Source organism: Photinus pyralis, unplaced genomic scaffold (genome assembly GCF_008802855.1).
Source record: "Photinus pyralis isolate 1611_PpyrPB1 unplaced genomic scaffold, Ppyr1.3 Ppyr1.4_LG5, whole genome shotgun sequence".
Taxonomy (NCBI): Eukaryota; Metazoa; Arthropoda; class Insecta; order Coleoptera; family Lampyridae; genus Photinus; species Photinus pyralis.
In genome coordinates, this window is record NW_022170596.1 from 27,123,293 (window position 1) to 27,134,258 (window position 10,966).

At 36.7% G+C, this 10,966-nt stretch overlaps 2 protein-coding genes across 9 annotated transcripts; both read left to right on the forward strand.

Annotated features, from left to right (window-relative positions):
* Window positions 1-1,040: 1,040 nt before the first annotated feature.
* LOC116172802 (ras-like GTP-binding protein RhoL) lies at window positions 1,041-2,587 on the forward strand. 7 transcript variants are annotated; one of them, XM_031490076.1, is made up of 5 exons: window positions 1,041-1,089; window positions 1,846-1,930; window positions 1,985-2,099; window positions 2,145-2,262; window positions 2,312-2,587. In XM_031490076.1, the coding sequence occupies exons 1-5, from the start codon at window positions 1,047-1,049 to the stop codon at window positions 2,518-2,520; spliced, it is 570 nt and encodes a 189-aa protein (XP_031345936.1). In that variant the 5' UTR covers window positions 1,041-1,046; the 3' UTR covers window positions 2,521-2,587. The 7 variants fall into 7 exon arrangements, with proteins under 7 accessions (XP_031345936.1, XP_031345940.1, XP_031345942.1 ...); XM_031490080.1 differs by lacking the exon at window positions 1,041-1,089 and adding an exon at window positions 1,284-1,424 and having other exon boundaries at window positions 1,800-1,930; XM_031490082.1 differs by lacking the exon at window positions 1,041-1,089 and adding an exon at window positions 1,378-1,424.
* Window positions 2,588-9,041: 6,454 nt separating this feature from the next.
* Window positions 9,042-10,655, forward strand: LOC116172799 (zinc finger protein 271-like). Of its 2 annotated transcripts, none has more exons than XM_031490069.1 (4): window positions 9,042-9,780; window positions 9,829-10,026; window positions 10,075-10,323; window positions 10,368-10,655. In XM_031490069.1, exons 1-4 carry the CDS (start codon window positions 9,057-9,059, stop codon window positions 10,595-10,597), a joined length of 1,401 nt encoding a protein of 466 aa, XP_031345929.1. In that variant the 5' UTR covers window positions 9,042-9,056; the 3' UTR covers window positions 10,598-10,655. The 2 variants fall into 2 exon arrangements, with proteins under 2 accessions (XP_031345929.1, XP_031345930.1); XM_031490070.1 differs by having other exon boundaries at window positions 10,075-10,320.
* The last annotated feature ends 311 nt before the right edge of the window (window positions 10,656-10,966 follow it).

Below are 10,966 nucleotides of genomic sequence, written 5' to 3' on the forward strand. Positions count from 1 at the left end.
ATGGTGAATGTAAAAAAAATGGAGAAATTCGTGATGCAATATTTAGAAAATTTATAAAATCTAGCATGCCGTGTTCTATACTAAGGCTTCGTAGATCCTTCGCGAAAAACAAATTTCTCTATTTTTTTGTATATCAACCAAATGCACATTTTATTTTGTCGTATAGCAAATTGATTGCTCTTTTGAAATATCGTAAAAAATATAGGCATTTCATTTGAAAAACAAAGTTGCATCGATTTCCGGTTACACCAGAAGTTTGAATATGCGATCAGATAGATAATGTCACATATAAAATTATATTTAATAAATTTTCTTATTGCTCCAAATAAAAGAGATGTAACCCTCTCATTTCGAACGCACTGTATGGCGTAGATTTTGAATGTACATATACTAGGCGGCCTTTGAATGTTTATGTGTAAAAGAAACCTCCCCACTACCTAATCATCTAGCAGGAAGGTAAACATGAATAAATATAGCTTGCTACTACCATTGAATTTATAACTATTAAATTCAATGCCTTAGTACCAAGTACCCAACTAAGCTATTTCGGTTAAAAAAAAATGCGCTTTATTTGCACAAGATTTGTGCACAGTTTATACTAGTTTATTATTAACTCTTGAAATATTTAGAATTTGTTATATTGTTTTATTTTGATAATAATTTAATCTATAGAGGTCTCAGAGAGGTAAAGGAGGCAAGTATGCAGCTACTAAACTAAATTTTGTCTTGTCTGGTCCATTTTGAAAGTGTGATTACCGCTTCTCCATTAAAATTTGATCAAACTACAGCTATCCGGACGGATGGACTAAAGGCGAGTGGGTATTGGTGGCCAAACCTCTAAAAGGGCACTCGCAAAGCGAAAATGGTTGGTGTACTTATCTCTACTCTGCTTTGATCTTATCTATAGGGTTCTATTACTTATTTTGAGCTACTTTGCCTATTCCAATTCAGACAGACTTATAAAAGTGTTGCTCTTTCTTCTTAGAGGTTATAAATATGTATTTAACATGTAACTTCCGGATTGTTACTGCAGAATTATGTTAATTATGACGGTCCCGACAAGAGCAACGCGCGCGATACTGAATAAAGGTAAACTCTCGCGTGCTTGTAATTTAATGAACCCAAAACCGTCTTAATTACTTCAGTAGGTAAGTCGCGTTTTATGCGGGAGAAAAATGGCCCAATTCTCAAAGCTTAGCGCGGCCACTTAAAATTATGACATCGCAAATGACCGCTCATTAAATAAATACAATAATTGTAATGACTCACGAACCGCGAGTCCATTCACAAAGATCAAAGGAAACTGTGCAGTATTTAAAAAGGCACAAAAAAACATACGAGGAATGGAATTAGTGCGAGCGTTTTCATAAAATGGTATTTAAAAAAACACCAAAAATTGTCGTTTATCGCGGGCTAAAAAAGCAGTGAGTATTGTCCTAAGTGAGATTAGATAACGTGCTGATAAGAATTTCCTCTGAGTGATAGTCATTACCTCTTGAATTCTCATCACGGCTCATTCGGATGGATAGTCTGTAATTACCAGCTTAAAAGTACAAGCATGAAGTCTATTTTTACGTGCGCGCTTTTTTCGAAACGGTACTTGCGGATTTAATTTTTTTTAGTGTAAATTGTGATAAAAGGAATTTACTCACTCCTGGAAACGCCCCATTTTTCACTTTCCGTTAGATAAACGTAAAATGTGATTTTTGCATACCGCATTCTTTAAACCAGCGTAATAATCATAAAATGTGCTTTAACTGCAAATAGTGTGCAAGGCCATATTATTCGCATTTTTTTAGAGTACTTATAAAATGGGTTCGCAAATAAAACATGTCAAAATTACAGTCGTTGGTGATGGAATGGTTGGAAAAACGTGTCTGTTGATTTCGTACAAAGACAACCAATTTCCCGAAGAGTACGTACCGACAGTGTAAGTGTAAAACGTTTAACTGCACCAAGTGTAGGTATAGTGGCTAACTTTCAGATTTGAAAATTACGCGGAAGTTATCAAGGTGGATGACCAGGAATATAATGTCGCATTATGGGATACGGCAGGACAAGAAGACTACGAGAGATTAAGACCGTTGTCCTATCCAAATGTAAGCGCGAATAATCAAAATTTATTGTTGCAACGTTCTTTACAGACCACCTGCTTCTTGATATGCTATTCGGTTACCGGTCGCGCCTCCTACGAGAACGTTGCGGCGAAATGGGCACCAGAAATCAGACATCACATGCCGCACACTCCGATTATATTAGTGGGTGGGTGAGTCAAATGGTCCCCCGCCGAAAATAACCGAGACACTTTCAGGAACCAAAATTGACTTAAGGCAGGATCCTACAAAGGAAATAGTCACTGAAAAGGAGGGGAGGAAGTTAAAACGTAAAATAAAGGCGGAAAGCTACATAGAGTGCTCGGCCAAATATCGTACAAATTTGGACCAAGTGTTTGAGGAGGCGGTGAGGTGTAGCGTTAAGAAAAAAGAGTGGAATCATACCAGACCATGCACAATACTTTGACAATTTTTGTACGCTTTTAGGAAATTTGCTCTTTGACATTCGAAAATAAAGATATCAATTTATTGTCTTTGATGTTATGTGCAACGTAAAACTATATAATTATTATTTTGGCATAAATATCATTTTATCACAGGGGGTGCTCAGGTGGTGACCAGGAGGTGCTCAGCACCCCCTGGCTACGGCCCTGCTGTAGTCCCATCATTTTATACAGTCTCTAAGTGCCTTCCCAGATAGGCCAAGATTGTACAATAGACCAATGATTTTGAGGTAGTAGGTATACATACATTGAATGTCCACATCTGCTACTAGTTTTGTCCAAATTTGGTCCATATGTCCAAATATTGACATACATGTGACATACTTACGTGGACGATCATAGGATGTCCCATATTTACGTACACATGACGTCATTGTGTTGTCCAAGGACGAATGTACAAATAGTGGACCATCAACGCATGTACAGGGTGGCCAAATAAGAATGCGAGGTACTGTATCTGGAAACCTGTCCATCGTAGAGGCTTGTGGTAAAAAAATTTATTACTAAAACGGCCACGAGAAAAGCTTGGAAAATATTTTTAAGTTTCTGAAATGGCCGCTAGGAGGCTGTAATCTGGAATCTAAAAAAGTGATTTTTCTGTGAATTCCTCTATATTAACCTAACAAAAAAATGTCCGGTCTTTGAAGTTGACGATAATCTGACCAATTTTTGTTTGACAATTTTTCTTGTATCTCTAAAAATGAAGTGGTGGGGGGTATTCAAAGGTTTCCGTAAAGAATACCCTGTATCTCAGAAACTGCTGAGCCGATTTAAACAAACTTGAGTTAGTTCGCATTCTTAGTTGGCCACCCTGTACATAAAACGTTCGGTGCTGTCTAGGGTATTAGACGAGGAGACCTGGCGACGCAACCGGTGGTGGTGTTGTACAAGAAATTGAGAAGGGAGAAAGGTAAACCTTTGAAGCTCAAGCGACTATAATTGAAACTGTGTCCCTACTGTATGAAAAGTTTAATTACTCATAATCCATTAAAGGGCCAACAATCCAAATAAACATGGTCACACTCGAAAATGAATTTTAGATTTCTACTGGCCTAAATGAGCTCTACTATTTTACACTTGCGCTATCCAAGAGCCTCTAAACATCTATTTATTCATCAGGTGAAGCGAAGTATTGGGAGGGGAAGTTTTCCGACCTCTTCAATTTTCGTTAAATATCATTTCAATATTGTTACCGTTGAAGATTCCAAATTCCAATGAAAACCTACAATTGAAGGAGGAATATTTTATTAATGCGAGCGAAACTTTGACTGAATGTAGCGCCCAATTGGTGCCGTTTCGTGATGCGATTGAGTGTACTACAAAAAAAAAAAACAATGAAAAGTTAAAAAAGTGATCGTAAACTATTTACAAAAATCTCATTTCCACATTAACAGTCTTTGTTTATTTTTGTGGAAAGGCGCGAAGGTTCTGTGTGCGCGCAATCCATGTTCTAACATGTTTCATTGGTCCACAAAAAAAAGTCGAGTTTGCGCATGCGCCATCTATTTTTTTTATACAGGGTGTCTTAAATTGAATAGGATAACATGGCTCTCTTTTTGTTATATGTTGTTATAACTCTCAGATTCGGTTAAATTGGGCAAAGTTATGTGGTTTTTGATGCTGATCAATACATATTCTGATGCGATATTTTGCAAAAAAGAAACCATTTGGAAAAAGGTGAAAATCGATATTTAGGTCAAATATTTTAGTAACAAAGAGAGCTATCGAAAAAGGTTTCAAATAAAAGTTGCAAGATTCGATGGGATAAATTCAGCGGACGTAGAACATTTTTTTTCAAAATTTCTACTTCCTTATTTTAAATAGACGCCATATTGGATTTTTATTCAGTTTGATCATTGAATTAAAAAATTCAATGGTTTGATAGTTTTTTTTCTCTTTCGAACGATGTATAACAAGTTATCATTCATAAATAATGAACATGGGTAAAATTACAATTTTCATTTTTTTTTCATGGAAACAAAACTACCATAGAGGCCTAATTGTCATTTAACAATGTAAAATTTTTTTAACAGGTATACACTGCGCAAGGTAACTGCAATCAGTAGCTAAACGGTGCCGAATGTGTTTAGTTAATAATGAATTTTAAAATTTTGAACATTTGCTGTAATTTTAAATTCCGTTATTATATTTTTTTATGTAATTAACTCTTTAATAAAACTACTGACCGGCCAGACAATTGTAACATTGCAAAATGTCAATTGTTTGCTGTTTCCATGGCCAACTATGAAGAAAAAATGAAAATTGTAATTTTTGCCATGTTTTTTTTTAAATGTTGTTATACATGGTTGGAAAGAGAAAAAAACTGTATCAAACTGAGTAAAAATACAATATGGCGTCCATTTAAAATAAGGAAGCTGATTTCAATATCTCAAAAACCACTATTTGTAATTTTTTGCAGGTGGTCGTTGATTGCACATGCGCAAATTCACCTTTTTATTTCTGGAGCACTTTTTTCTGAAATTTTAACAAAAGCTGCTCCTATAAAGATAATTGAAAACGTGTAAGAAAATGTGCGTACGCAGAACCAAGGTTTTAGCGCATTTCCCCAAATTTAAAAAAATGTACTATTGTGCGTCCATCCGTCTGTCCGTCCCTACGACTGTGACTCTTTCAAATTTATATCTTAAGAGCTACTTTTTTTTTACTATTTGGTTCGTTATGGTGTCGAGGCTTGCACCAAGGAAGAGATTTTTTCTGCGTCTCTTACAAAGTCAGCTAAGTAAGTATACTAGAAAATCTAAACCTCTCGCCAGGAAAGATTGCCAGTCATAGAACACTTGATCCCAGTCTACAATCTATTTTTTTCTAAAGATCTGAGCGACTTCCGGGATAGTATCGAGTCAATGTTGAACAAAAAGACTATTCGTTCAATATTGGCACGATTCTATTCCGGAAGTCGCTCGCATCTTAAGAAAAACAAAGATTGTAAATCGACACGAGGTGTGCTGTGACCGGCAATCTTTCCTGGCGAGAGTTATATTTTTCTCTACGGAATCTTATAATTTGCCCAAATGTTTTTAGCGCATTTTTGATTTTCAAAAAAGTGCTTATTGTTTCACTAACTGTCGGCAGTTTGGACGTCTTTTATAAATCGATCGAGATCTCGGCTACGAAATATCGTAGAACTTTTGGGCCGAAAACACTCCTGAAGTTGATAATTTATAAATTTATTAATAGTTACCTTGATATGTACATTTTGGTTCTTGGACCATATTTTATACTTACACCGTTTTCCATACATTTTTTTGAATAAGGGAGGTAGTACTTTAAATTTGGGCTTTAACGTTGAAATTGCTGCAGCTGATTACAGGAGTACAAAAAATAGCGCATATGCCGTGCGCCCTAATCCCTCGGGAGTAAAATACACACACATTTTTGCCCCCTAATATACTATTTGAGCATGCACAATTCGATTTTTTGTTTGTTAAGATATTTAAATGAAATTTTCAGTGATGTAGTGGAGCCGAAGCGAAGCACTGCACTGCATTAGAGAGCACAGGATAGGAGACGGAGATAAGTGATGTTAACTAATGATATTTGCGACTTAGATAAGCCTTACACCTTTAGAGCAATAATTTATTCAAAAATCTACGAACTGAAATTGTTTCAAAACCCATTTATTTTACTGCAAATTTTTAAAAATTTTCCTGGACCCCAATTTTGCTTGGGGGAGGGGGGGTGTATTCGATACCCTTGGTTGCCTACATTTTAACGGCTCCGGCACTGCTTAATTTGGCACTACACCACTGGAAATTTTGTATGTAGGCACAACGAATAAAAGTGAAACCAATGCCAAATCAAATACTGCGCAATCCGATCCAGCTAAGACTACCTCAAAAAACCAAGATGAAAAGTGAACTAACTATAATTAGGTGCTAATTAAAGTGCCCTATCCCCAAATTAAATGCTCCTTTTTTTTTACAAATTATTACACGTTCTGCCAGGTTCATATGAACCAGAGCTGGGTAGTGGTTTGAAAAAAAGTGCTTGCTAAAGGACTTCAATTACTTTTAGTGCTTAGAGCTCTGTGCTTCAATTACTTTTCTAATTCAGGAAAAAGTGCTTCAATTACCAAGCAATTTTTAAAAGTGCTTGGAGCTTCAAGCCCTATTGAACTGCTTGAAGCACTTTCATACAATTTCGAGCACTTCTAAAGAGCTTCAAGCACTTATCAAGGGCTTCAAGCACAAGAATAGTATTAGAAGTTTAAATTTTGGTTTGCAAGTTATTTTTTTAATTAAGTCTTAACCCTTATATCTGTATTTACTTTGATTATAAGGAATTGTTATCTTTTATTGTCCTTTTATATTTGTAATTAAGAATTCTTACCTACATACCAAAAGTTTACAAATTTTCTCTGTGCATTTCTTCACGTAACATACTATCACTAATTTCAATTATTTCAGAAGATACGTCTCGGTAGGTACGTACTTACAAGTAACAAGTGTCAAGGAATTTCCGAGCAACATTCTGGATTTTTTTCTTGTAGTACCTACTTTTATAGCACATGCAGTTATTACTTCTACATTAGTCATTACCCATGGGTACGGGGAGAGTACTGTACCGATAACAACATTTTTTGTTTACCTAATCGTTTTAAATCAAAATTTGGACAAGCAAAACTTTAGCCATAAAACCACTAATTCCTCCAGTATAATTACGATGCGGAAGTACTATTTCTAGCGTGTTTTTTAAAGTGTTTCCAGCAGACTAGAAACCAATTTTGCAAAAAATTCAAAGGGCTGTAACTTTTGAACTAGTAGCCCAATCTTGGAACTGTTTGAAGTTATCGATTCTACAGGCCACATTCTATAAGAAAATATTTTTTCCGGGTCGATCTGAGACAATTTTTTTTTCGGGGCTCAAAAAAAGGCAGTGTATAACCTTCCATTTTTACCAAAAATCGACTACACCAAAATTTCTCGGGAAAACACTTTTTCTTATTAATTTTGGTGCGTAGAATCAAAAACAATTCGTACTTTTTCGATCAGACTTCTCAATCAAAAGTTATAGACTAGAAACCAATTTCGAAAGAAAATTCAAAGGGCTTTAACTTTTGAACTAGTAGCCCAATCTTGGAACTGTTTGAAATTATGGATTCTACAGGCCACATTCTATAAGAAAATTTTTTTTCCGGGTCGATCTGAGACATTTTTTTTTTCGGGCCTCAAAAAAAGGCAGTGTATAACCTTCCTTTTTTACCAAAAATCGACTACACCAAAATTTCTCGGGAAAACACTTTTTCTTATTAATTTTGGTGCGTAGAATCCAAAACAATTCGTACTTTTTCGATTAGACTTCTCAATCAAAAGTTATAGACTAGAAACAAATTTCGAAAAAAAATTCAAAGGGCTGTAACTTTTGAACTAGTAGCCCAATCTTGGAACTGTTTGAAATTATGGATTCTACAGGCCACATTCGATAAGAAATATTTTTTCCGGGTCGATCTGAGACAATTTTTTTTTCGGGGCTCAAAAAAGGCAGTGTATAACCTTCCTTTTTTACCAAAAATCGACTACACCAAAATTTCTCGGGAAAACACTTTTTCTTATTAATTTGGGTGCGTAGAATCCAAATCAATTCGTACTTTTTCGATCAGACTTCTCAATCAAAAGTTATAGACTAGAAACCAATTTCGAAAAAAAATTCAAAGGGCTGGAACTTTTGAACTAGTAGCCCAATCTTGGAACTGTTTGAAATTATGGATTCTACAGGCCACATTCTATAAGAAAATTTTTTTCCGGGTCGATCTGAGACAATTTTTTTTTCGGGGCTCAAAAAAAGGCAGTGTATAACCTTCCTTTTTTACCAAAAATCGACTACACCAAAATTTCTCGGGAAAACACTTTTTCTTATTAATTTGGGTGCGTAGAATCCAAATCAATTCGTACTTTTTCGATCAGACTTCTCAATCAAAAGTTATAGACTAGAAACCCTGGTTTCCAGTAATATGAAAGGTGCTTTATATTGTTTATATTTATATTAATTTATATTGTCAATTACTGTGATTCAAGCACTTTTAATGGCTTCAAGCACTTTCCAAGGGCTTGGTGCTTTGTATTTTCAATTACTTTAGAAAGTGCTTGGTAATTCCAAGCTCTTTAATCACATAAAAGTGCTTAGGGCTTGCAGGCACTTTTATCAAAACAAAGTGCTCGGTGCTTAGTGCTTCAAGCCCTTTTCAAGAGGGCTTTACCCAGCTCTGATATGAACTCAACAGAACACTACCTTTAAAACCCAAGAAAATGAAAGGTAAACTAACCATAATTAGGTGCTAATTAAGTACAAATTAAGTGCCCTATTCCCGAATTAAATGCTCCTTTTTTTTAAATTATTACATGTTCTGGCAGGTGCAATATGCAGGGACTTAAGTAGGTAGATAAATCAGACAGATCATACCTAAAACAAATTTTCACAATCAAGCCCCAGATAAATGACCAAATTGCATCGAAAATGAGACATCAGTGAAGGTTAAAAAATGAAATATATTTTTGTTCAAATTCCCCTTCTCTGGCGCGCGCCTAATTTTAGAAAGAGCATAAACACTTCGAAATCAAAAATAGAACGCGCCACAGTTGCACGCACATGTTTCCTCATTATCGCAATTCCGTCCGTTTTAGACATGTCACTATTGTCGTGCCCCCTTTGCTTAAAACCGCACTTTCAATGTGTCGATTCGTTACGAACGAGCTTAATTAGTGTCGCCACCACTCACATCTCTTGCCCCGTTTGTAACGAACTTCTGCTGGGACTGGACAAGTTAACGATTCACCTGTTCTCGCATATCAGCCATGCGACTCCTTCCAGTGAGGTATCGAGACCGGTCCAAGAGATTGCAATGGATCAGGGAGCCGTGTATAAGTGCAACATTTGCGATTTTTGTTTTTCGGACCAAACGATATTGGATCTTCATCAACAGCTACTGCACCAAACGGCAGAAAAGAGGAAAGGCAAATATAATTACTTTTGCCATCTATGTCCGAAGCAGTTTAAGATGCGTGGCAGCTTGATGGTGCACCTACGAGTCGCTCATTTCAGTTTCGTCCAGAATAATTATAAGAATCGGTTGGTGGCTGATGCCGGAGAAGCTGAGACAGTCGATAAGCGCAAGGGTTTGCCGGACAAGCACTGGGAGTGCGATGTTTGTTTAAAGTTGTTTACGACCAAATATTTTTTGAAGAAGCATAAACGTCTGCATACCGGTAGGTGAGCTTTCCCGCAGTACATTTTTACTCAAACTTGATCTGTAGGTGAAATGCCTTATTACTGCGCCCAGTGCAACAAATACTTTACCTTCCAGCAATCGTACCACAAACACATGCTCTACCATTCCGATAACAAACCCCATGTGTGTTTGGAATGTGGTCGTGCATTTAAGGAGTTATCCACCTTGCATAACCACGAACGAATTCACTCAGGCGAGAGACCTTTTACATGTGAGACTTGCGGTGAGTTGACAATAAAGCCAGACTAAGTTAGTAATACAGCACCACCAGGTAAATCTTTTAGGCAACGTGTGTCGTACTTAGTTCACTGTCGGATACACACCGGCGCAATGCCCTACACATGCACCGCTTGCAATAAATCATTTAGGTATAAGATCAGTCAACGTTCTCACAAGTGTACGGCTGACCCGCCCGGTAACATCGTCCGGAAGCCAGACTTAGTCGAGAAGCTTAAACAGAATCAAATGAGCTCTGCAATTAGCAACGCAAGCAACTTACCTCGGACACCAACGCAGGGTGGTGAGTGACTCAAACACTCTACTTTTATAAATGAGCAATTTTAGACAGCATTGAAGAAATTTTAAACTACCCACCGTCTACTCAAACAACCTCGGAGACATACACTTTAAGCCTCTCGCCGATTCTTTCAGATGTAGAGGCCTTATGTTTATCCAATTATGATGATATCAATGCGGAAAGGGATAATGTTGAGATTAATAGTCAGTTGGAGACGATCAATGAGGAGTCCTTTAAGGAGTTACTGTATGGATCCCAGTCGAATACTTCCCAATAGATTATAAGATTGTTTGTAATCCGAATATCTATGGTAAAATAATAACAATTTACCCTTCGTAATTCGTTTGCGCACGAAAGCAATTTTTGCTACTCGCTTTCTTGTTGTGATCATTTTCGAGAAAGAGCCATTGAAGCTCGTTTTCCTGTAGAGCTGTTTTCCCTCAAAAATGATTGTGACAAGTATTGAGGACTGTATACACCTTGAGGGTTACACATCACGGAGTCTGGCCTGGCGGGTATGGAATATCCAGGAAGAGAAGTTTATATACCTCTCCCTGGGAAATGATGATGACACCTACTGAGGACTACATGTTTTAGGGTAAGGATGTATCTCGAGGACCATCGATCTGCTTCTATTTGGGTATTT

What these genes read in the sequence shown, in the direction of transcription:
- LOC116172802 (XM_031490076.1), top strand. Translation starts at nt 1,047, where the DNA reads ATGACGGTCCCGACAAGAGCAACGCGCGCGATACTGAATAAAG. An exon ending in GACCGTTGTCCTATCCAAAT is followed by an intron (nt 2,100 to 2,144) that starts GTAAGCGCGAAT and finishes CGTTCTTTACAG; the next exon opens with ACCACCTGCTTCTTGATATG. An exon ending in CACTCCGATTATATTAGTGG is followed by an intron (nt 2,263 to 2,311) that starts GTGGGTGAGTCA and finishes AGACACTTTCAG; the next exon opens with GAACCAAAATTGACTTAAGG.
- LOC116172799 (XM_031490069.1), top strand. Translation starts at nt 9,057, where the DNA reads ATGAAATATATTTTTGTTCAAATTCCCCTTCTCTGGCGCGCGCCTAAT. An exon ending in TTTTACATGTGAGACTTGCG is followed by an intron (nt 10,027 to 10,074) that starts GTGAGTTGACAA and finishes CAGCACCACCAG; the next exon opens with GTAAATCTTTTAGGCAACGT. An exon ending in TCGGACACCAACGCAGGGTG is followed by an intron (nt 10,324 to 10,367) that starts GTGAGTGACTCA and finishes GAGCAATTTTAG; the next exon opens with ACAGCATTGAAGAAATTTTA.